This window comes from Ambystoma mexicanum, chromosome 11 (genome assembly GCF_040938575.1).
Source record: "Ambystoma mexicanum isolate Mex_15411 chromosome 11, UKY_AmexF1_1, whole genome shotgun sequence".
Lineage (NCBI taxonomy): Eukaryota > Metazoa > Chordata > Amphibia > Caudata > Ambystomatidae > Ambystoma > Ambystoma mexicanum.
The window spans coordinates 1466626770-1466653406 of NC_090934.1; the positions used below are offsets into that span (position 1 = coordinate 1466626770).

General features: G+C 49.3%; 1 protein-coding gene across 4 annotated transcripts in view; it reads right to left on the minus strand.

The window, feature by feature from the left end:
• Window positions 1-26637, minus strand: part of CRTC3 (CREB regulated transcription coactivator 3) — a 537535-nt gene that overhangs the window by 75181 nt on the left and 435717 nt on the right. For 2 of the 4 annotated variants that reach the window (XM_069625144.1, XM_069625142.1), the window contains 2 exons: window positions 26271-26306; window positions 11337-11422 (listed from right to left, as the gene is read on the minus strand). In XM_069625144.1, the coding sequence (XP_069481245.1) occupies window positions 11337-11422; window positions 26271-26306 (122 nt within the window). Of the gene's footprint in view, window positions 1-11336; window positions 11423-26270; window positions 26310-26637 lie in introns of all 4 variants that reach the window. The other 2 variants (XM_069625143.1, XM_069625141.1) reach the window with 1 other exon arrangement.

Sequence of the window (26637 nt, forward strand, 5' to 3'; positions counted from 1 at the left end):
ATATCAGAATGGATGAAGGCATTGAGAGTGTGTCCAGATGAGTGGGTAGGGCCAGATGGGAGGAGAGGGAGAGAGAGGGGCAGAGGTCACGGAAGAGAGTGGAGGCTTTGACTGAGGAGTATAAACGTATGTTGAAGTCACCCAAGAGAAGGAGATTGGAGCTGGCGGTCAGGAGAGAGGAGGAGAAATGGTTGCATTCTGAGAGAAAAGAGGAGATAGAGTCCAGGGGCCTGTAGATAGTACCAATGGTCAAAGAGGAAGTGGGAGAGGTGTCAAGCTGGCAGACCAGGCTTTCAAGGGAGGAGTAGGGCCAGGTGGGTGTGAGGGAAGAAGGCACCCACTCAGGGAAGATCAAAGCTACACCACTGCCTGTCCGGTTGGGATGCGGCTTTGAGATGATCTTGTAGTCGTCAGGGAGAAGGGAGTCAAAAGCAGCGACTGAGCTGGAAATTGAACCCGGTATCTGTGAGAACGAGAATGTCCAGGTCAATGTCTTTAAGGAGGAGGCAGATGTTGGAAGAATGTTTGATAGCAGACCAAGCATTAATTGTGGCTAAGTGAAGCCGGTCACCGCCCTTAAATGATTTCCAAGGAGGGATGCAGGGGGGTGGTACACCTGTCAGAGGTGGTGAAGGTGATGCTGCGAGAGAGGAAGGGGGAGTAGCAGGAGCAGGAAGGAAGTTGATGAGCGATGGCAGGTGCAGGTGAAAGAGGAGGAGATTGGGTTGCGGTCATTGGGCCATGATAGTGCCATTGCGAGACATTAATGATGCACCTCGAGGATGAGAAGCCAGCCAAGAGACCTTCCCATCTAGTGCCACCATTAATGGGTGAGAGAGGAAGGGGAGAGTGTGGAAATCAGATGCAGAGTCCATAGGTTATGTGAGGGGATAGAAATGAGGATGTCAGTGACAATTTGTGTGGGCGTGGCACTGAGGTAGATGTCAGTGATAAGTAATCCAGGATTACAAGAAAGGAGATCTTTTTTTAATGTTTTCCTTCCGGACTTAGTGAGAGAGAGGGGAAGGTGATAGCACAGCAGCTAGAGTAGATAGAAGAGATGCAGAGAGCCATAGAGGGAAGTAGAGGGGAAAGTGGGACAGGAGTCAGGAGGCACGAGACAGCTCACCAGGCAGCCTAGTAGACTGGGGTAGTGGGCAATTTAAAAAACACGCCTAGATTTAACTTTCCACAAAAGCACTAGAATAGCACAAGAGTGGAGGTTGCGACAATATGAAGTCAATAGATAGCAATTCAAATATAATAAAATCACAGTTCTGTCCAACATAAGCTTAATAACTGTTTCTTCTTGTAATCTTAGTAATGTTCCCTTCCCCAGATTCAAAGCAGGACTTTATATCAACAGTTCAAAAATTAGGAAAGTTCAATTTTACACAAAGTTCTGGGGACGAGATTTTTCTTGCTCCAAAAGTCTCTCACGTAGACTGTCCACAGTTCAAAAGTATTAACTCTTTGTCACTCCACTTGCAGCAAAGAGTTCAAAGCAACTCCTTCTTAGGAAACAAAGCACTTCCACAGTTCATCTTTAGCAACAGCAATGTTTTTGTCAGGATGATTTTACAATGATTCAAAAGATTTTGTAGTGGCCTTGACCCTTCTTCTTCAGTCTTTTGCCATAACACAGTACTTCAATAACTTTTACCTGGTCCACTCACCTGCCAGGCCTAGCACTACAAGGACCTTGCCCTGGTATACTCGCCTGCCAGGACTAAAGAAAACCCCAACACTACAAGTACTTCTGTGGTAAAGTATGCTTCAAACAACTTTGTAAGTCGTTTGACCTTCAACAACATCAGCAAGGAATGAAGGACATGAAACACATTGGTGCTGGTTATGCTGCTCTCCTCCTGAATGCTTTCCATCAGGAGGGCTGCTCTCCTGCCACAACAAAGTCTTTTTTTCGTTGTCAACAATATCAGTATCAACAATTTCCGTGTGGACTACTTCTAAAACCTGAAACTTTTTGGTGCTGTCTGCACCAACTTTTCTATCAGTAGGGTTAGCTCCTCTGCCAATCCTGCTTTCCCATTACTTGCATCAACCAAATACTGAAAATGGCTTTTTATCACATTTGTTCTCCTTTGGCCTTGATTATAGCTTATTTGTATCTTGAACAATGATTGCCTCCTCCTCTCTCTGGCAATAGGGGTTACAATTGGTTTGCTTCTTAATTGCCCTCTCTTGGCAATATTGATTCTTATTTACTTGTGTTAGGTTTGCCTTTTCTTGGCTTTGGCAATGGTAGTTTTTGTTACCTACTTTAATATTGTCCTAGAGGACCGTTCCTCGCTCCACGAGCACTTCGGTGCTCACCTGACACCGGACTACAAGCCTCTGCAATTAGGGTCATAAAGGGTAGAGACCCTCACGAAACCAACATCCGCTTCACAAACAGCAGTGGCTCCGGCATCTCAGCTTCTGTTCAACTTCTGCTGCTACTGCAACGTGCAGTGTTGACAAGTACCCCACCTTCTAATTCTTCTTATGTCCTGCACATGAGGGGCCCTTTATACTCACCAGTCCCTCTCCGGCGTGGGTCACTAGAATGCGCCATGAAGTCTAGTGCCTCCAAATCCGTCTTTCTCGTCCCATTACTTTGGGCATTGTGGGACTTGAAGTCCCCAATGTTCAAATTAACTTTTTCTTCTACGATTTCAACTTTACAATAGGCCATTAATATTGTCAGGTCTCTGGGGAAGTTATTAAGGGGAGTTTCCCATTCCTCCTGACCTGAAACTCCCCCCTACCCCCCCAATGTGATCCTCCTGCAGAACACCCCCCACCAGGGTCAGGATCAGGAAACGTCTGCCTTTCCTTGGCCACATGGGAAGGGCCCCAGGCCAGGTTTTCTAGCAGAATCATCCCCAGGGAAATCATCTCCGATTCATCTTCTGCTCCCTCTTTCTGCCCCTCACTCTGGCCACCCTCTATGGGCTCTGCCCCTGTTCCTTCATCTAAAGCCAAAAACCAGGGAGTCATCTTTGACTCCTCTCTTTCCTTCCTCCATCACATCCAGGTCCTTGCCAAGAAGGCCCCCTTTCAACTCCACCTCCTCAAAGGAATACTTCCTTTGCTCACTTTCCCCAGAAGCTCAATGCCGCTAGAGCTCTGGTACTATCTAGGCTGGACTGCTACAAGAGCCTCTTCCTTAATCTACCCTCTTCCTCTCTACGTCCCCTCCGACCTATCCAGAATAGGGTTGCAAGTCTTATCCTTGGCTGCAAGCCCAGGAACTGCATCTCTCCAGCCCTAAAATCTCTCCACTGACTGCCGGTTGCTGCAAGGATAAAATTCAAATCCCTCTGCATCCTCTACAAGGCTGTATGGGGCCTGGGACCTCGCAATCTACAACTTGCTCTCACTAAATACGCTCCCTCCAGATCTTTACGTTCCTCCGGCACCAACTAAACAGTGAGCAAGTGGCCGATCTCTTTCCTCAGCTGGCTCCCTCCTCTGGAATAGCCTCTACTTCCACTCCGTCTTGAGCCAGATCTCCTCAAATTTCAGAAGCCCCTCAAGACTTTCCTTTTCACCTCCTGCTTCGCCCTCTCCCTCCTTTGCTAAACACTCCACAGTAGCTGAGATTGGTGACCAGGAGCCTTATGTGTCCTTCTGGGTTCTGGCTTCCCACCCATCAATCGCCTTCAGCCTCTGCTGACTCCTGCACTCAGCTTGGTGCGCCCACTAGCCTGTGTTATGTCACTGGCCTGCACTTATCTATTGGCAGATGACCACTCTCACCAGGCAATTAACGGTTGCTTGCAACTTGCTCCCTAGCACTTCCCTCCTTGGTACTCCTAGCACTTACTCCTCACCCCACCCCCCTCTCGTCCCTTCTCTCTCTGCACTTGCACGTTCTGAATGCTCACAAGGCCGAGTAGGACCGCCTCTCCTTTCATTGTTATATTTGCCTTTAGGTCCCATGTTCCCTCCCGGTTGCCCTGTGGCCGCTTTGAAACACAATTTACTTGATGTATACATGTACAATTAACAAATACCCTTCCCCCTAATGCCACTGGTTTTCACAGCCTCTATTGGGAGCCGTGAAACAAAATCAACAGTACCTTGTTCCCTTTCTTTATGATGTTCTACTAAAAAACAATAGGGCTGCAAATCTAAAAACCAGTGCATAACTCTAGCATTAGTATCCTTCCTCAGACTCATTATAGGGAAGCATGTCCCCAGAGGAGGAGACAGTGGGGACCAGCCACCAGGTGAGGAGACAGTGGAGATCCAGCACCAGGAGAGGAGGCAGTGGAGATCCAGCACCAGGAGAGGAGACAGTGGAGATCCAGCACCAGGAGAGGAGACAGTGGAGATCCAGCACCAGGAGAGGAGACAGTGGAGATCCAGCACCAGGAGAGGAGATAGTGGAGATCCAGCACCAGGAGAGGAGACAGTGGAGATCCAGCACCAGGAGAGGAGACAGTGGAGATCCAGCACCAGGAGAGGAGACAGTGGAGATCTGGCACCAGGAGAGGAGACAGTGGGGACCAGTCACCAGGGGGGAGGAGACAGTGGGGACCAGTCACCAGGGGGGAGGAGACAGTGGGGACCAGCCATCAGGGTAGAGGTGACAGTGGGGACCAGCCACCAGGGTAGAGGTGACAGTGGGGACCAGCCACCAGGAGTGGAGACCACGGGTACCAGCCACCAGGGGGAGGAGTCAGTGGGGACCAGCCACCAGGAGGAGGAGACAGTGGGGACCCGCCACCAGGAGGAGAAGACAGTGGGGATCAGCCACCAGGAGGAGGAGACAGTGGGGATCAGCCACCAGGAGGAGGAGACAGTGGGGATCAGCCACCAGGAGGAGGAGACAGTGGGGATCAGCCACCAGGAGGAGGAGACAGTGGGGATCAGCCACCAGGAGGAGGAGACAGTGGGGATCAGCCACCAGGAGGAGGAGACAGTGGGGATCAGCAATCATGGGAGGAGGCAGTGGGGACCATCGACCAGGGGAGGGGACAGTGGGGCCCGGCCACTAGGGGAGGGGACAGTGGGGACCAGCAACCAGGGGAGGGGACAGTGGGGACCAGCAAACAGGGGAGGAGAAAGTGGGGACCAGCAACCAGGGGAGGAGAAAGTGGGGACCAGCAACCAGGGGAGGAGCCTGTGGTGATGTGGCAGGATTTCTATGCTATGATATGCAGGATTGCTACACTATGCTATGCAGGATTTCTATGCTATATTCTGCAATGCTATTAGGCTCTCCCATACAGTAAGGCCTCAGACCCTCCATGTCACCTCCCCCGGCCTCCCTGGGTCTGCTCTACATGACACCCCAGACAGGCCCAAACCCCTCCTAGGGCAGAGGCCACGTCAGACCTTCCCTTCCGCTTACACTTACACTCTACAAGTTTAGCATTAGCCCCATACATGGGAGATAACAGAAGGGGTTTCTGCAAATGCCACTGATTCATAATACAACACGATGTCCCAGCAGGATTGCATCACAAGGAAGATGTAGATGGCTCTTGCCAACTGTCTGTAATGTCGTGCCAAGTAACACCCCCATTGTGATAGTACAGAAACATATTAGCGTTTGCCTATGATATGCTCTATAAATCTGCAGTAGGGTGGGGGGTGCTGGAGAGCCGCTGCCCAAACACTTGCCTATTGAATGCTGTTTTTCCCCGGTGATGAACCTGTATGCTGTGTATTTGCGATATAGGTACATGAAGCTTGATTTACCACCCGTCTGTCGGATCTCCCGATTTGCTGCAAACTGAGGCTGGCCACGGGGGCCTTATATTGGCCATCACAGTGGGGACCAGCCACCAGGGGAGTAGACAGTGGGGACCAGCCACCACGGGGAGGAGACAGTAGGCGACCAGACACCAGGAAGAGGAGACAATGGGGGACCAGCCACCAGGAGAAGACAGTGGGGACCAGCCATCAGGAGGAGCAGACAGTGGGGACAGGCCAACAAGGGGAGAAGACAGTGGGGGACCAGCTACCAGGAGGAGGAGGAGACAGTAGGGGACCAGCCACCAGGAGGAGGAGACAGTGGGGGACCAGCCACCAGGAGGAGGAGACAGTGGGGGACCAGCCACCAGGAGGAGGAGACAGTGGGGGACCAGCCACCAGGAGGAGGAGACAGTGGGGGACCAGCCACCAGGAGGAGGAGACAGTGGGGGACCAGCCACCAGGAGGAGGAGACAGTGGGGGACCAGCCACCAGGAGGAGGAGACAGTGGGGGACCAGCCACCAGGAGGAGGAGACAGTGGGGGACCAGCCACGAGGAAGAGGAGACAGTGGGGGACCAGCCACGAGGAAGAGGAGACAGTGGGGGACCAGCCATGAGGAAGAGGAGACCAAGGAGATCCGCCACCAGGAGGAAGAGACAGCAGTGACAAGCCAACAAGGGGAGGAGACAGTGGGGACTAGCCACCAGAGGATGAGGCAGCGGGGACAAGCCAACAAGGGGAGGAGACAGCGGGGACAAGCCAACAAGGGGAGGAGACAGTAGGGACCAGCCACCAGAGGAGGAGACAGTGGGGACCAGCCACCAGAGGAGACAGTGGGGGCCAGAAACCAGGATAGGAGACAGTGGAGGAGAGCAACCAGGAGAGGAGACAGTGGAGGAGAGCAACCAGGAGAGGAGACAGTAGGGGCCAGTCACCAGGAGAGGAGACAGTAGGGGCCAGCCACCAGGGCAGGAGACAGTGGGGACCAGCCACCAGGACAGGAGACAGTGGGGACCAGCAACAAGAAGAGGGGACAGTGGGGACCAGCAACAAGAAGAGGAGACAGTGGGGGACAGACACCAGGAGAGGTGACAGTGCGGCCCACCAACCAGGAGGAGGAGACAGCAGGGACCAGCCACCAGGAGGAGGCGGCAGCGGGGCCAAGCCAACAAGGGGAGGAGACAGTGGGGACAAACAACAAGGGGAGGAGACATTGGGGACAAACAACAAGGGGAGGAGACATTGGGGACAAACAACAAGGGGAGGAGACATTGGGGACAAACAACAAGGGGAGGAGACATTGGGGACAAACAACAAGGGGAGGAGACATTGGGGACAAACAACAAGGGGAGGAGACATTGGGGACTAGCAACCAGGAGGAGGAGACAGTGGGGAACAGCAACCAGGAGGAGGAGACAGTGGGGAACAGCAACCAGGAGAAGGAGACAGTGGGGAACAGCAATCAGGAGGAGGAGACGGCAGTGGGGACTAGCCACCAGGAGGAGGAAACTACAGTGGGGACCAGCCACTAGGGGCAGGAGACAGTGGGGACCAGTGTGATAAGTTCCGTACCCGGACTCCTTTCTCGCCCCCTTCCTTCACACTCTCCTCACCTGAACTGCAGAAATCGTTGTCTGTGTCTTGTAGGTGTCTTCGGGCTAGGTAGTCTCTCTCCTTCTTCCGGTGAGCATGCTTGTCACGGAGGGAGACCACAGTGACCACTGATAGACAGCTGTCCCGGGACCTCCCTTCCGGAACCAAGCAGGAATAAGGGAAAACCCCAGTGGGGAAAAACCCTTGATGACTAGTAGACTCCTCTATTTCTTTGCAGGGAAGATGGAGCACAGACTGGAATGCGAGGTAGCAGGTAAGTCGGAAGATGCTTTGCTGAAACGTGGATCCGAAGGAACAGAAATGAAGATCCGCTGAATGATGTCGGAGGTTTGAGAGCTCTGCCGGTTATGGTGTGTAGAGTCCAAGGGTTGGACGGAACACAAGAGAGCCCAGCAAGCCAAGTCGAAGGAAGGTGAGAGGGACAAGGAGTCCAAAGAAGCAAGAAGCGAGAGAAAGTGGGCGGAGCCAAGTCCGCGGGGACGGAACTGATCTATATCCTTTGCTATATAGAACGGGTTCTATATAGCAAAGGATATAGAACCACCCCAGAGGCGGCAAGAGGGAGAGGAGAGAGAGCTTCGCTAAGGAAGGCGAACCCAGGAAACACTGCTGACAATCCGAGGAACAAGAGCGACAGCAGAAAGGAGCGAGGGAACCCGGAAGCAGAGAGCATATGACAGGGATGCAACGCGAAGTCCACTGGGACAGGAGGGAATTTATACTCCCAGTGGCACTGCGCTACTTAGGGCGACAAGGACACAAAGAAGGGACTAAAACGTTCTACCTCTGCGCATCCATCCCCAACGCGGAAGAATCCGCCAGTCAGGACTTCTGCGGATGACAACCAGCAACCAGGAGGAGGAGATAGTGGGAACCAGCCACCAGGAGGAGGAGATAGTGGGAACCAGCCACCAGGAGGAGGAGATAGTGGGAACCAGCCACCAGGAGGAGGAGATGGTGGGAACCAGCCAACAGGAGGAGGAGATAGTGGGAACCAGCAACCAGGAGGAGGAGACGACAGTGGGGACCAGCCACCAAGGGAGTAGGAGTTGGTAATAATTTCCAGAGTATGGTACTTTCCTACATGTCTTTTGGAAATTTCTGTCTGTACGGCCAGCGTGATCAAGCAAGTTCGACTTGATATAGAAACACAAATATCCACTTTAGAAAAAAATGCTCGTTTTAACTAGCCCATTAGGCTAAGGAAGCAGATCAAACTATGCAGTTTAAACTATTTTAAGTATTAACATGGCATTTAATTTAATATGGAGGAAAAAGTGGGCCCATAATAGCAAAAACACAGCAAATCGAAGTTTGTATTATAGTTCAACTGTAAAAAAAAAAAAACTGATGCCCTTCGATTTTCCCAAACTGAAAAAGAAACCGTCTGTGTCTTCGATCGTTTGCAGAGAGAAGAATTAGTGACAGCTAATTCAGACATTGGACCCTTTCTGGAACAATGCTGGACTCCCAATGGACTCCCAAAATGGTGTACGAAGGGAAAAGCCGGGGAACTTGGGGAGAGGCCGTTATTTCTCTAATCCTAAAATGGTGGAAACCGCTACACACCCACGCCTGTGCTAAATCAGGACGCAAAGCGGTTCCATAAGAGCGCGGAGCAACTAAGCCATTCAGGCAGAATAATCTTACTCCCAAAAGATATTTACCCAAAGTAACGAACGCCCAGTCTGTTGCTATAGAGGCGGCATCGGTAGCAGGACGACTGGATTGTGAAAACGATGACCACAGCAAAAAACCTTTGATCTGTTGATAGTTTTTTGGGTGTAATGTCTTGTGGAATGCTTTACAACATTTTGGGAACTATCCAGATAAACCAGTAACTCACAAGCAATGCAGATAAATGAAGGCGCTGTGCAGAGCTGCTATGCATGGGCACCGTGTGTGATCTACAGGGAAGTAAACGCGTTCGCTTGATCATACGGAGGTGAATGTCACCGGATGAAACCAACTTTTCCAAAGGCATTTTACCGCAGATACCTATCATTAATTTTGAAAAAATGCACTCAATGGTGATAAAAACTATAGATCTCTTTTGAATCAATAAGAAATGACGCTGCTAAGGTCTTGAAAGGACACTGGCATGGGGGGCAAACACTAGCTGACTCATAATTGGATAACTGAAATATCCAATTCAAGTCTGGCTTCAGGGACTGTAAAATAGAGCCACCTCCCACCCCCCCCCCCCTCGTTGCCCGAATGTATACAAATCTAACCACCAGTTTAGTCATTTGCTCAAGCGTAGACGCCACCTATACTGTTTGGGAACATTCAAATATTGTACGGATAATGAAACTTTGGTATGACATGAAAAAATAAGGATCGGTTTCCAGTATTATTCCCAGGATCCCCTTTTGAGGCACGCTGAAGGTACTCCTTCCTTCCAGAATGTCAACAACTTGGTCAAAGTGGACTTGCAGGTTGGGCACAGATGAATGTCATGGCTTAAGATATCATGGATCATACAAGGATTACATATATTAGTAAAAATATAAGAATCTGCAAATATCTCGGTTTAATTCCTCCAAAAACGGATCCATCTACAGATCATCAAAAGACTAACGCCAATATTTCCAACGAGGAGACCCCGGCTTGTTTTAAGATACTTTGGAAGTTGGAGGAGGAGAAAATTGATCACCCTCAGCCCTCATGGAGAGGGCGCCTGCCATCGTTTGAGGACCCAAACATCTGGCAAGTACCCAAGTGATTTAACCTGCACCTCCCAAGAATACAAACACGTCTTCAAGATTACGGGCTCTTATAGTTGCCCATGGGGTACAGCAAACGGACTAAAATGCATGACTCAAGAGACAGAGAACAATTGTCTCGTCTGCACCTGGACACAGTTAGGGGATTACTGGGAGCCCCCAAGCAAAGACGTTCTCTGGCGCTAGCTAGAGGAAATAGCGGGGAGCCCTTTTTTTATATATTGACTATTACCTAGTGAATGATGAATTCTAACTCATTGAGGGCCCGATTCCGAGCGCCATGTAAAATAAGAAAAGTGTACTTTTGTGATGGAAGGACATTTTTTCCTGTATATTCTGTGCTTATATTTATAAAGATAGAGAAAATTGAGCACTTAAGACAAGTGTCGTTTCAGCACAAAATGACACTTATTTTATATTGCGCTCTGAATCAGGCCCTTAGTCTCAGGATTATTGTTCTTGCTACACTTGGTTATATTATGTGCATTTTGTATAGCGCTTGGAGCTTTTGATTATCAGCGAGCTAACAGATTTTCGGGATATCAGAGAGCGCATTTACATTGAATTTGTTCCTGTTCTGCTACCAGCTGACTAAAAACGTAGGAGAAACTGTTGCACTTGACGCAATTTACTTAGAGCCTTTCATTGTGCATAAATGTGCATTTCATCTCGTGATAAGCTGGTGTTGGATACATACAGTGTGCACTGGGACGTGCACTGCATATATGGTAGTGCATCTCTGATTCACACGGATGCACATCATGTGGGTTTGCTGTTAAGTTTGATATTTCGACAAGTCTGGTGCTTGGGTTGTATGAGGACAGAGCACGCAGGCGAATACCCAGCTGTTTCGGCAGAAGGGTCAACAGGGGTGCACTGGCCTACAGGGAACTCTGGAGATTTCCCGGTGGGCCCCTATACCCTGGGCAGGGGTGGACTGGCCTACAGGGAACTCTGGAGACTTCCCGGTGGGCCTCTGCACCCTGGGCCGGGGTGGACTGGCCTACAGGGAACTCTGGAGATTTCCCAGTGGGCCTCTGCACCCTGGGCCTCTTTTGTGTAATTGCCTATTTTATTTACAAATGTGCTCATAGTAAAAGGGTTTGGCTTGCTCAAAATGTGTCATATGGGCCGTCTTTGAAAATTATTTCCAGAGCCTCTTTGGGTTCTTAGTCCACCTCTGAGGGTCAGCGTGGGTCTTGGTTTCCCTTTACGCCTTGGTAATATTGTTTGTGTGATGACGTCATCGTGGAGACAGGCGGCGGCATTCTCTCTCGGTGGAACTTACGTTTTTGGCTTCCCAGAGCTGCTTCGGCAGAGGCTTGGCAACGTTCAGCATGTTCTCCTCGTTGAGCGAGTTCGGGAAAGAAAAAACTGCAAGAGGAGAAGAGCAGAAAGTCAATGCACGTGCTTTGCCCACTACAACGCGTATGATTAGCAAACAAATACCATCTGATAATCAGAAAACTGGACAGACTGAAACTAGGCGCATGTGTTTGTCAGACCCCTTTTGTGATACGAAAACAATTAAAGTAACACTCTTGTCATGCAATGAATTCCAAAAAAAGCAAAGTTGCACATGGCTTTCTCAAACTTTACTGCAAAATGCTTGAATAGAAAGGCATTCGTGGTTCTGCAGCAACAAGGAGACACCACGTGTTGATGTGTTCTTTCGTGGCGAGTAACATGAACAACTAGGCTTTACAGACACGCTATGACTTAGCAAGGGGGACCACGGGAGAATCGTGATGGGGCCTAGGCTTTAGTATGGCAGACGGGGGTGTGGGCCCGAAGAGGATACACGCAGGCGACTCGGATTGAAACATGCATGTCCATAAAGAGCACAGAATGGGAAATGCAGAACACCTGGAATGTTGACGCATAGACATACATGTGTTTTTCAATGGACTAGGCTGCAATACCGCATGTGGTGCTGCCCCTTTAAGGGATCAGCACGCGGCGGAATTGCGTTGCACTCCGCCTCATGCCTTTAAATAAACGGGGCGTTCACTCCTGAAGGACAAGTCCATGCCCCTCCGGACAAAGATCAACGTCTACAAGGCGATCATCAGACCAACCCTGACTTATGCCTCCCCAGCATGGATGACCTGCCATGAGCGACACCGGAAGAGTCTTCAGATAGTCCAGAACAAGGCCCTGCGGATATCGTCTGGAGCTCCACTCTTCACAAGGATAGCTGACCTTCACAGAGACCTGGACATCGAGATGTTGGATGAACATCTAGCGAAGCTGAGTAAGAACTTCTGCCAAGAACTGGATCAGAACCCGAACCCTCTGATCAGAAGACTCACTGCCACCACTGCAAACTCCTTCGACCGCTACCCGCGGCCCATCACTGCGAAGACCCTGTGAAACCAGCCCTACTGTGACAAGACCACACAGACCAAGAAGAAACCTAACCCACGACTACACACTCAACCCGAGAAGATGGAGTAATGAGGCTCAACACTCAACCTGAGAAGATGGAGTAATGAGGCTCAAGCCTCGGTATCCAAAAATCACAGCTGATGGATAAAAATCTATCAGCAAGAAGAAGAACAAGCGCAGAGCGACTGGGGAGCCCGAACAGCACGCACTGATCTCTGTGTGAGTCTGTGGCGGGAGGGGTCTCACGGCAACACGCAAGGCCGAGACCAACTTGAAACACTGCAGAAGCATGAAGAATTTGTGTTCACTATTAGAAAGGCTCATTAGACAGAAACCTGTTCTCATTGCAGCTTTTCAAGTGAACTCTCTGAGAGGTTATTAAAATGGTTGCTTTATGTTTGCAGTATGATATGCTAGTTTATTTATATAGCGCCTATACACAATGTGTTTCAAAGCACTTATAAACATGTTTAATAATTCCTGCTTGATTACTTTGTTAACACAGAGGGCAGCAATATCAGATGGCCAAATCATCCTCAATATCGGTGCAAGGATAACGTGCTGCAACGTTCCATTTTACTGCAATGCAAGGATAATGTGCTGCAGTGTTCCATTTCACTGCAGTGCAAGGATAAAGTTCTGCAGCGTTCCATTTCACTGGAATGCAAGGATAACGTGCTCCAGCTTTCCATTTCACTGAAGTGCAAGGATAACGTGCTGTGGCATTCCATTTCACTGGAGTGCAAGGATAACGTGCTGCAACGTTCCATTTTACTGCAATGCAAGGATAATGTGCTGCAGTGTTCCATTTCACTGCAGTGCAAGGATAATGTGCTGCAGTGTTCCATTTCACTGCAGTGCAAGGATAAAGTGCTGCAGCGTTCCAGTTCCCTGGAGTGTAAGGATAACGTGCTGCAGCGTACCAGTTCCCTGGAGTGCAAGGATAACGTGCTGCAGCATTCCATTTCACTGGAGTGTAAGGATAACGTGCTGGAGCGTTCCATTTCACTGGAGTGCAAGGATAACGTGCTGCAGTGTTCCATTTCCCTGGAGTGCTAGGATAATGTGCTGCAACATTCCATTTCACTGCAGTGCAAGTATAACATGCTGCAGCGTTCCATTTCCCTGGAGCGTAAGGATAGCCCATAGTGCCCTCACACATGTTTTCATTCCAATTGGCAAACATCCACACAGAGAACTACAAATACGAAGGACTATTCTGAGCAACAGAATACAATACTCCACAATCTAGACCAACACGGTACAATTGGGTGTTTCATTAAGAAAAGAAACAGTTTTTCAAATTAAGTTTAAAAGCAACAAGTGTTGGCATCAGAAACAAATATCGGCTCAACATTTAGTTCTTTTAATATTGGCCTAATTAAAATATAAACTGCGTGGGCATAGATGCAACACGGTTTTTGTGGGGTTGACTTTGTTACAATTAACTTGGCTTGAGCTCAGGAATGTGGTTTATTTTTGTAATACTGGGATAGTGGCACCTAACCTCCTCACTGTACTCTAGGAATCCGGTTCCCCTTCTCAGCACCCCCCCCAGTTCAATGTGTTCATGAAGCAATAGATTGCAATTACGGCAGGCACCATCCCAAAGGCTTGTCATTTCACATTTCAGCTCTGTATGCTCAAGGTCTCCAGCGATCCCAAATTGCTAGAGAAAAGCCTTATTATGATTAAACTACTCAGGGTTTTCATTTTAGATATTTAATTTTATTCAGATTTGTAATATTGTGACTCGACAGACACCCTATATGTTTTAGGACTACAAGAATTACACAGCTAAGAAAATGCATCAATGAATCATACTTTTCAATATATCAATTCTATTTGCTTGTGATCGGTTTATTTCCCAGGGAACCTAAATCTATATCTGGTTACAATTTAGCTTGAATTACATGTGCTACTCACCTATGTTACCAACAGAACCATCTGCTGTCTAACACTAAAGGCCCTTTTAATAGGCCGATTTAATTAAATGGATACATTCTACAACCCGCGGTTCAACAACCATAACCAAAAGGACCCCCAAGATAAATAAAAAAACCACATAGAAACCAAAAAGGAAGGAGCAATAAACAAAACAAACCATGACGGTCTTTCAACCGAGGTCTCAACTATCCACAACCTCACCAATGACAAGCAACAACAAGCCACAAGCAGCAAAGACTAAACCCGAAGGACTAGGAAACACACTAATCCAAAGAGTGGACACAAGAAAGACAAAAAAGCCAAAGCAGAAAACAGAAATAAGAAAACCTAAACCACTCGGGAAGGTACCGACCAGCATGATCCCACAACTCTGAAAAACTGGACAACAAACACCTCAAACGGCCCAAGTAGACATACAAAGAACAGAGAAAAGAGACTACATTGCATGCTACCTCTCCACATACAACTGTGTGGCAAGCAAAAACGGCCCAGCAACAACAAACCAACAGACAACCAGCACTACAAATACAGACCGCACCAGGACACAAAACGCAGCATGACAACTAATAAACCACCCCAACACGGTCTACACCATGGACAATACCACAACCAAAATCAGGGACAAGTTGGAATCCATCACCCTCTACACACCGTACATCACCAAAGAGTGGAACAAATGGATACCTCCACAATTCACCACCCGGAACGAGCCGAAACAAACCAACCCAGCCATAAACCTCATCAGTCTACTCGACGAAGAGACTGATCACCAAAGAACCACACCGCCCAACAGGTTCAACCAGGAAAAACTCAACAGCAACAGAAACCCAACCGACAACACACCGGGCTGAACAAACAAAACAAACAACTCAAAAGGAAAATCAAAAACTACATTGCAGCCTTCTCAACGTTAGATCCATAGCAAAACACTCAATAGAAATCCATGCCCTTCTAAGTGAAGGAGGCACAGGCGTGCTCTCTCTCACAGAAACCTGGTTATCAGACAACTTAAAGCCATCATGAACTAAGCGATACCACACAATTATACATTAATACACCCCAACAGAGAAGACCGAAGAGGAGACGGAATTGCAATCATACACAAAGAACACATCTGAGCATCTTAACTCATCACAACCAATTCAGAATTCTATGAATCCCTCCTCTTGAAGACAGAACTCAACAACCAAACCAACATAGTATTCCTCCCTGATCCACAGACCACCTTCTTACAACCCCAACTTTGCAAAGAAACTAGCAGACACAGCCACCATGCTATCAAACCACCACAACAACTATAGTTATACTGGAGACTTCAACATATGGTTTGGAAAAAAGAAAACGAGTCCACAGCAAACTCACTCTCCGAACTCCTGGAAACTTTGCATTTCAAGCAAATAGTAAATGGATCCACCCACAACACCAGGCACACCCTGGATGAAATTTTATGCAGCGAAACACTATGAACATCCACGCCACCTACACCAATGGTATGGATCAACCTCTACTTAATATCATTCTACATCACAACCCAAACCCGCCTACCAGACAGGAAGGAAGTAGTTCATGCCAACAAGAAAAGAAACTGGAAGAACCTGGACCTAGAGGCCGTAAGAAAACTTCTAAACTCAACCCTCCCAAGCAAAACAGAACCCACCGAAACAACCATAGACACAGCAGGCAGAAGACGCACTCAACAATTAGATCACCAGGGCCCTTGACCAACTGGCACAAACAAACATTCTAAGCAACACCAAAAAAAAAAAAAACCACCTGCCAACAAAATGGTTCACAGAAGAACTGAAAGAACTAAATATAATCTACTGCAAAATGGAGAGAACAATACACCCGACGAGACAAAATAAAATACTAAAGACACCTTACACTATACAAATCAACAGTCTTCAAAGCAAAAAAGTGCTACTATGCGAAAAGAATAAATCTGCAAACAATCCACAGAAAGAACTCTTCAAAATCATCAAAGAGATTAAAAAAACCTTCTTCCTGCAAGAATTACATCACCAGACACAAGCACTTTGCGTGAACATCACCAACCACCTGAGAGCAAAAATAGACACAATCCAGGAGACCATCAAACTAGCTTGGGCCAATAAAAACCAATGCTGCCGGACCACAGACATCGGCGAAACACTGATTACAGCAAAACTCACCTGCCTAGAACCAATCACAGAAGAGACCTTCGCCACATTGATCAAGGACACCAACCTTACAGGATCCCCAAGGGACCTCTGCCCCGGGACATCTTCAAAGGAATCCTCAACCGCAGACCCCCGGTGACACACTTCCCGAACCTAATGAATCCATCACTCAAAAGAGGAATAATACCGCCCTCCTTCAAATCAGCATACATTAAACCACTGATACAAAAGGAATCAGAAAGCCCAGAAAACCCAAGTAACTACAGACTGATACCCAGCCTGCCTTACCCACCAAAGATCCTAGAGAACCAAGTGTACAAAATCCTTTTTAAATATATCAAAACATATAGCGTACTGGACCGGTCACAAGGTGGCTTCAGACCAATGAGAGGAACAGAATCAGCACTTCTATTGATATGGGACAACCTAAAAATAAACGCAGACAATGATGCACAATCAGCCTTTATACTATTGGACATATCAGCAGCTTTTGACACAATCAGCCACGCAACACTAATAAAAAGATTGATGGAATGTGGCATACGGGAATTCGCACTAAAGTGGCTTTCCTCATTCCTAACAAACGAAAGAACCTACCGAGCACCGTTCACCTCAAACACCAAAAATATATTCTGCGGAGTCCCACAGGGACCCAGCCTCTCCCCACTGCTTTTCAAAATCTACCTGTGCCCACTGATGAAAATCATTAGAACCCACAGACTTACCGTCTACAACTATGCACATGACACAACTGATTTTGAAAAACAGAAGCCAGGAACAAAATAACAGCGTCAACAACTGCCTCACGGACCTCTACAATTGGATGACAACAAACAACCTTAAACTGAACCTGGCAAAACCGGAAATAATGCTCACACCTACAGGATTCGATGGAAGGAACCCACAACTGGACTGACCGATTGGCCTGGGAATGCCACCAGAGACTACCGATGTAGTAAATAACCTCAGAATACTCATGGACAACAGACTACCACTGAAACCGCAAGTCAACGCAATCGCCAAAAAATGCTTCTTCCTCCTGCGACTGCTCAGAGGATTTCTCCCCTACCTCACCTTCCCCCACAGAACCCTCGCAATCATATCCCTGATGCTCACAAGAATGTGACTAAGCAAACAGCCTCTACCTAGGAATGCAGGAAAGACTTACCATGAAACTCCAAAGGGCGCAAAATACAGCAGCCAGAATTCTATTAAGGCTAAACAGAAGAGACCACATCGGTCCAGTCTACACTGGTTACCTGTAAAATAGCCCATCAAATTCAAAGCACTGTGCATCGTCCACAAAGCCTTGCACAGACCAGGAGTGGAATTCCTCCAAGACAAGATCAGCCGATATCGTCCGGAAGGGAACTAAGATCCAGCAACGACCTACAAATAGAGGCAAATTGCTAAAATCTGGCGCAACATGCCCAAAGAAATTAGAGCCACAGAAGACCACATCACCTTCAGGAAACTACTCAAACCCTGGCTATTCAGCAGATGGCAACCTCAAAGGCACATCAGCAACAACACCACCACCACAAACAAACTAGAGAGGAGACGAGATGGGCCAAAGAACCACAAACAAGAACCTGGCTAGATACTGCCAAGCGGCAACCAAAGTGCCACGCCAGAGGCTCCAACAAACGGACCAACTAACCCATTTTCTCTTCCTGTTCCTCCAACATAACTGAGGCCACTACACCAGACCTTGGGCAAGCCACACTTCACATAAACTAACAGAGAATCAATACTAAGTGCACACCCAGCATCTAGAGATGCTGAAGCACACTGGCGTGAACCACCCACATACTCCATAAAACCATCAACAACGCAAATACGCATCAAGATACCGGATGATTTTACAGCTACAGCCACCGCTGAATCTAGATCCGTCATGGACACGATCCAGCCAGTACGCAAGACCAAACCCACCATAACCCAAACAGCACACCAACACACACACTACCACACACCCGAGGTACTGAATATTGCCCATACGGTTACAATGCACGGGGCCTCATGCAAAACTACACTCATGGACGCCAGTTCCTCCTGGTTCTGAACCTATCTTCTAACCCTATACCCACTAACCTCTGCACCCCCCCTCTCTCGCAGAGCCACGCGAGCGCCTGGAGACTGCCCCTGGGTGTTAGCGGTGCGCGGTATAAACATAAAACAAGAGGCTTCTTGTCTACCAGGTCAGAGGTTAGGGTCTATATTTGGAGGTGTAACTACTGATTTACAAAGCATTCATCAACCTCTTAACAGGGTGGGCTTTTAGATAGGTCTACAAAAATAAGATTGTTAACCCTGATATTGGAATTCATTTAGAATTGTTTTTCGTATTCTTAAAACAGGTCTTTTTCTTTGGTAAACACAGACGTGTCCATTAGCCTTTTAAGCATTTATCAAAGTGAAGGAGTAATTGGGTCAGGAAATTCCTGTTTTTAAGAAAGGTGATACTTGCACAAAAACTAGTTTAGGCTAACAAAAGTTGAGAGCTTAGGTTGACAGTATAGAAAAGCTACGTGAGGTGTATTGTGCCATGCAGCCCACATTTGCTATTAAAACTCTTTTTAATAATGACGACAATTTGACAGAATGTTCATTCTGTTTATACATATACTTGACTTCTCGTGCTTTGCAATTAACATTCTGTCCATTTCCTTGCACAATAATGAAATGCAATGTACAGTTCATTATATTCATTCCCCTGTCACATGGCAGGATAAAAACAGAAGCTCCTTTGCACTAGCTAATCTTTTCAATAAAGCATCTGGTGTTGTTATTTTAACACTTATCACAAGTAATGTCAGTGTAATATTAAATGAATAGCATTAGATGTAATCAAATAATACATAAGAGCACACATTTTGTTATCATTTGGCTCTTCTTTACAGGCCAATGGTTCTTATTAGGGCCTCAACTGTACTAACCTCCACTTCCAGCCATTTCAACAAAATAACGGCCGAGCAGTTCTGCTACCTCTACCCATCCCAAGTGGTTTATCCTTGTTGGAGTGGGTCCAATCCTATGTTTTACTGATGCCGAATAATTCATCTGTAAAAGCGTGTGCTACTTTCCTGTAGCCACTCACACGCTGCTCACATATTAAACGAATTACGGACAAAAACAACAATCTCAGAAGACAGATAAGATTAAGCCAATGAAAGAAGCCACAACTCTCTGATGATGGAATGGCCAGGCTGCCCACCAGGATTTCTGGGCCACCCTCTTTGAAGTATGGTTATGGCCCTTGGAAATTACGGGACAAAGTCCATTGCCATTTCCTTTGTGGCCATCTTATTTGAAGTTTCTTTTCATGTGGATTCAGCATGCACCAGTGGTGCTGACCAGCTTCCCTCAAGAAAAATACCCACTTAGTTTGTGGATAAATGCCCGGGTGGTCACACAAGGGGGCAGACAGTGCTGGTGAGTCCTTAGGATCAGAGTGGCGGGCCGTGACAGGCCCTGTTCACTGCAGAAGGCAGGGCTGAAGGTATATACTTTTACTCCCACCAATACGGCAGGAATTAAACTTGGCTTGACAGACGTTCCACTCTGTCAAAGTAACAACGAATATATTAGATTTGAAGTCAGGAGTCCTGAAAATGTACAACTACTTTTGCACTACGCCCCACACCAAAAATCATGCGTGCTTAAGGGTGTTTAGCACCTATGTAACAAGCTGTGCAAATCGTACTTTAAAAAAAAAGAACAAGTTACTTTCTTACCTGGTAACGTTCTTTCGATGGGATGGTCCGACGACATATTCCATATCTATGACATGTAATCACCACAGCTGTGCTGCTTCGGAAACTTTTTTCGGCGTCTGCGTCCTGCGTCGATGACGTCGATGCGCCGTCGTCGAGGTCCTCCTCCGACGTCTGACGTCATCCGATGTGATAAGTAGGACGCACGACGCCCGTAGCCTCAGTTGTAGTTTTTTCCCCCAGAACGTGTGACATTAGTCAACTGCCAGTCAGACACAAAGCCTTGCGGAACGTAAGCTGCAATCGCAAAAGAAATTCTGCAGCGGGGAAGGCAGGGCGGGAGCGATATGGAATACGTCGTCGGACCATCCCATCGAAAGAACATTACCAGGTAAGAAAGTAACTTGTTCTTCGAGGGGATTGGGTCCTCCGACATATTCCATATCTATGACAGACTCCCAAAGCAGTACCAGAGCAAGGAGGAGGGAAAGAATTTAGAATCAAAATTTAGAATAGCCAATCAAATAGCAGAGCAAAGGACCGCCTTGCCAAAGGCCAGATCCTGTGCTCGGATGGAATCAAGGGAATAGTGACGTACAAATGTATGTACTGAAGCCCAGGTGGCTGCATCACAGATGTTGAGAATAGGAACACCCCTCTGCAGGGCAGTAGATGCAGCCATACCCCTGGTAGAATGGGCCCGCAAGCCAGCCGTTGGGTCCTTACCCGCCAAGCGGTAGCACTCCGAGATGGCCAAAATAATCCAGCGAGACAAAGTCTGTTACGTCACAGCTTGCCCTAAACGCTTTCCAGCGTAACCAATAAAGAGTTGATCGTCCACTCTGACCCGGGACATGCGTGAAACATAAAAGCTTAAAGCTCTCCTAGGATCAAGCCTATGGAGCCTCTCCTCTTCCTTACCAGGATGCGGAGGAGGATAGAATGTCGGAAGAACAACCTTCTGGGCCAAATGAAATTCCGTCACTACCTTCGGAAGAAAAGAAGGACGAACTCCAAGGACAACCCTGTCCTTGTGAAATACAGTGAAGGGTGGCTTAACTGAAAGTGCCTGTAACTCACTCACTCTGCGAGCGGAAGTAACCGCAACTAAAAACACAGTTTTCAGAGTTAACAGCCTCAAAGGGCAAGAATGTAAAGGCTCAAACGGAGCACCCATAAGAAACTTAAGAACAAGGTTTAAATCCCACCCGGGCACCAGGAAAGGTGACGGAGGGAACACATTAGTGAGCCCTTTCAGAAACTGTGAAATTAAAGGGATTTTAAAGTAAGAACACTCTTCAGACGAGCGCTTAAAGATGGACAGCGCCGCCAGGTAACCTTTAATGGTACCCACTTGCAAGCCCCTGTGGGCCAAAGAAAGTAAAAAGGACAGAACCATGGGGATGTCACATGCAAAAGGATCCACATTCTGAACTCGGCACCAGTCGCAGAACTTACGCCAACGGCAACGGTACAGAGACTTTGTTGCTGGCCTTCGGGCCGAAAGCAACACCTCCATCACGTCTTCAGGGAGGTCCCAATCCATATACCTCAACTTTTCAGAAGCCAAGCGTGAAGGTTGAGGGATCTGACCTCTGGATGGAGAACCTGACCCCCCTCCCGTGAGAGCAGATCGTCTCGGTAGGGAAGACGACGCGGAGGGCAGATGGACAAGTCGAGAAGGTCCGGGTACCACGTCCTCCGAGCCCACGCCGGAGCAATGAGGATCATCCGGGAACCGAACTTCCGTAACCTCAGCAGCACTTGCGGGATGACGGGGACTGGAGGAAACGCGTACAGCAGCGGGAACGACCACTCCACCACGAAATCGTCTCCCAAGGCTCCTTCTGGAGGAAATTCCCGCGAGCAAAACCTTTCGCACTTCCGGTTGACACTGGAGGCGAAGAGATCCACTTGAGGGGTCCCCCAAAGGGCGAAGATCTCCAGGAGAATCTCCCGAGCCAACTCCCACTCGTGAGAGATCGTGCTCTGCCTGCTCAGAGCGTCCGCCGTCACGTTTTCGTCTCCGGCCAGATGAACTGCCGAGATCGAAACTTCCTGCTGGATGGCCCAGAACTCGAGCTGCATCGCCTCCCTGCACAGAGGAAGTGACCCTGCCCCCCCCCCCCTTTTGTTGAGGTAGTGCATGGCCACTGTGTTGTCCGTCAGGATCAGGACACTCTTTCCTCGCACAGTCGGCAGAAAAGCCTTCAGGGCTAGCCTGACGGCCCTCAGCTCCAATAGATTGATATGGAGTCTGGACTCCGACGGAGACCAACGACCGCTGACTGTCAGCCCGTTGGCATGAGCTCCCCAACCCGTGAGGGATGCATCCGTACGATCGTCACCTCCGGCCAGGGAAGCCGAAAAGGAGCCCCCTTCATCAAGTTGCCTTCGACGGCCCACCACAGAAGGTCCCGGGCGACCGAGGGCGGCACCTGAACAGGGTCCGACATCCTGCCGGAGGACTGCGACCATTGCGTCTTGAGCGCCCACTGCAAAGATCTCATCTGCAGGCGAGCCTCTGGCACCAGAAGAATGCAGGATGCCATGTGGCCGAGCAGCCTCAAGAACTCAAACGCTGGGAGCGTCTGGGCATGCTGAAACTTGTGCACCATCTGCCGAATGTGAAGAGCCCTCACCTGGGGAGGAAAACACTGCCCCAGGGAAGTGTCGAGCACTGCTCCGATGTACTGGAGCCACTGTGTTGGCGTCAAATGGGTCTTCTTTAAATTGAGGGAGAAGCCCAGCCTGTGAAGGGAGTGGCAGGTGACAGACAGATGATCCAGGACTTGCTCGGGAGAGCTCCCCCTGATCAACCAATCGTCCAGGTAGGGGTAGACGTGAATCCCCCCTTGCCTGAGATGCGCTGCCACCACCACCATGAGCTTGGTGAAAACCCTCGGGGCGGAGGTCAATCCGAACGGCAGGACCCGAAACTGAAAGTGCGAGTCGCCAACCGCGAACCTCAGGTACTTCTTGTGCTTGGGATGGATCGGCACATGGAAGTAAGCATCCTTGAGGTCGAGTGACACCAACCAGTCCTGAAGCTGAAGGGCCTGGAGGACTTGAGAGAGAGTAACCATCTTGAACTTGTCCTTCCTGAGGAGTTTGTTCAAACCGCGCAAGTCCATGACGGGTCTCAATCCCCCGTCTATCTTCGAAATCAAAAAATAAGGGGAATACCATCCCATGTTCCTCTCCGCTACAGGCACCAGTTCTATGGCGCCTTTCTCCAGCAGGGCTTGAATTTCCTGCGCAAGGAGCGGATCCGGACTCTGCAAAGAGAGGTTCCCCGGTGGATTGTCGCGAGGCCTGTGCCGAAAGGGAAGACAGTAGCCGTGGGTTATGATCTCCAGAAGCCACACATCTGAAGTAATGGCTTGCCACTCTACAAGATGCTGCGCCAGCCTTCCCCTAACCGGCGAACCATGGGACATGGCCTCATGACTGAGTGGGAGCGGCCGCGGCGTTACCTGAGGGCAAAGAGGCAACTGCCCGAGCGGCCTTGTCACCACGGGTACCCTGTCGTCCACCTCTGGTACCCCTGCGTTGGCCTCTTTGACTGCCAGCTCCTCTCGCTTTACTGAAGGACGAGTAATAGCGAAAGGAACCACCCCTCCACTGCTGTCCCCTAGGACGAAAAGGCGGAGGTTGGCGAACTGCAGCGCCCAACGACTTTGCTGCAGCTTTCGAGGTCTGCAACCTCTCAAGGCTCTCGTCAGCCTTGCTGCCAAAAAGGTGTTCACCGTCAAAGGGCATGTTGAGGAGCCGAGACTGCACATCAGGAGCAAACCCCGACTTCCGCAACCACGCAAACCTGCGTATCACGGTGCTCGCCGCCATGCACCTACTGACGCATTCAGCTAAATCCAAACCCGACTGAACGGACTCACACATGGCATCCTTACCATCCTGGACCATAGCAAGGAAACCATCCCGTTCGTCCCCTTCGGGAATATGTTCAGCCACTAACGCAACACAGTTCCACAGAGTGTGTGTGAAACGAGACAAGGCACAAATGGAGTTGGCCGCCTGAAGCGCCATACCACCAGAAGAAAACACTTTCTTCGCCCAGCCATCAAAACGTTTGTCGTCCCTATCAGGAGGGATGGTAGGGTACGACGCCTGCTTTGCCGGGGCCGTGGCCGCCTGCAGCACCAAACTCTCCGGAGTAGGGTGCCTGGTCAAGTAGCAGGGGTCGCTACTGGCTGGACGGTATTTACGCGACAAGGATCTGCCCACCGCCGGGAGACTCTCCGGAGCAGTCCAAGCCGCCGCCACCCTTCTCTGTAAAGCCATATGGAACGGCAGTACCGGATCAGTTGGGGGACCAACATCAAGGATGTCCGTCAGATCATCCTGCACAAACTCCCCTGGGGGAGCAGACCATCTCAAGTACTCAGAAACCCTAGCCATAAGGCGCCGGTACGAGGAATCGGCATGAGAGCCAGGCTCAGGCCTACAAAACTCCACCTCCGGAGAGGTGTCCAGTCCACTGGCATCATGCAGTGACTGTCTCAAATCGTCAAACTCACTATGGCCCGAGACCATTTCATCTGGAACCTGACTAGGAACCAGGCCATCAGAATCCTCATCCGCCTCTGAAATATAGTCCAGGTGGCGAAAAGAAGGCACCCGAGAGTGCTTGCTCTTAACCAGAGTCTTCCTAGGGGGTTCTCCCGTGCCACGGGGTACCTCCGACAGGAAAGGCGTTGATGGCGTCGAGCGAATCGGCGCCGGCGTCGAGAGAACCGGCATCGGTGCCGAGAGGATCGGCGTCGAGGAAATCGGCGTCAATGTCAGATGCAGCGCCTCCAGCAACGGCGGCGTCGACACAGCCCTCGAGGCCGAAGCTCCGAGCGTGTCCCTCGACGACCTGAGCGTCAACGGCTTCGACGACTTCCTCGGAGCCGGAGCCTCGAGAAAGCCTGTCGACGCCCTCGACGCCTCAGACGTCAATGTCTTCCTCGAAGACCTCACAAGTGCACACGGTCTCGAACGCGTCGAGGACCGGGGCCTGGAACGGGTACAGCGAGAACGAGTCTCCTTGTCCGAACGGGACCTCTCCCGTGACTCGTGCCGACCACTCTTGCGAGCGATGACTCTCGACCTCTCACGGCCGACCCCACTCCGGGGCGCGGACGGCTTAGTACCCTGCGACTCAAGAATCGCCAGCATTTTCTTCCCGAAGGAAGCCCATTCCTCCGGCGTCGCACTGCTGGTGGGGTAAGCGACGTGCCGGGCAGAGTCCTCCGAAGAGGACCTGGAAGACGACCGGTGTCAGCGCTTCCGAGAATGCCTCGAAGAGGCTGAGGAGTAGCGAGACCGACTCCTAGAAGGAGACCCACGAGACTTCCGACGATGACGCGGAGAGTCACCCCTCGAATCATCCGTCGAAAGCCCCGCAGACTTCGACTTCCTGGGCTTGGACACCCGACCTACCGACAACTTCTTCTTACGTTCGCGTAAGGCTTTGGACGTGAGCGACTGGCAGTCGATACAGTCATCCGTGTCGTGGGCCTCCCCGAGGCACCAGAGGCAGGCGTTGTGCGAGTCCGTCACCGACATCTTGGACCCACACTCCCGGCACTTCTTGAAACACGGACGCGGGGTCGAAGACGAAGTAGAAGACATCTTCACACGAAGGATTTTCACAAAACGAACAGGTTCGAAGAACCGAGAAAAACGGAACTCTAAAGAGTCGAGGCGTGAACCGAGAATCACGAAACAACACGTTCGCGGAAAAAACGGAACTGAGGCTACGGGCGTCGTGCGTCCTACTTATCACATCGGATGACGTCAGACGTCAGAGGAGGTCCTCGACGACGGCGCATCGACTTCATCGACGCAGGACGCAGACGCCGAAAAAAGTTTCCGAAGCAGCACAGCTGTGGTGATTACATGTCATAGATATGGAATACGTCGGAGGACCCAATCCCCTCGAAACTTAGTTTAACACAAAGAGAAGGGCACAAGGCAAAAGAGGTAAAGTCCTAAATTAAATCATACCTTCACCATAACGGTCCCCTTCGCCATCATGGAAGCCTGCTGCAATGAAAAAGAAAACCCGTTAAAGTATTTCCACCTTTTGAATGTTTGAACTAAAGAAGTACTTTTTTGATTACAGATTTATTTCGGCAACACGTTAAAGAGAAAAAAGCTTTTGGTAGAAGTCACTGAAGTCAGTACTGTAGTAGTGAAAAATAAAGTCACTGGTGAAACCGTTTGACAAGTGCTTTTTCAGGGCACATTGTTTAGCAACTTCTAAAGAAATAACTAGCAGCACTGGATGAAATTGCATATCACCAATCTATCTTAACACCTGGCAGCACTGTACACCACCCAAAGCAGGATACAAAAGTGGGGAGCTGCAAGG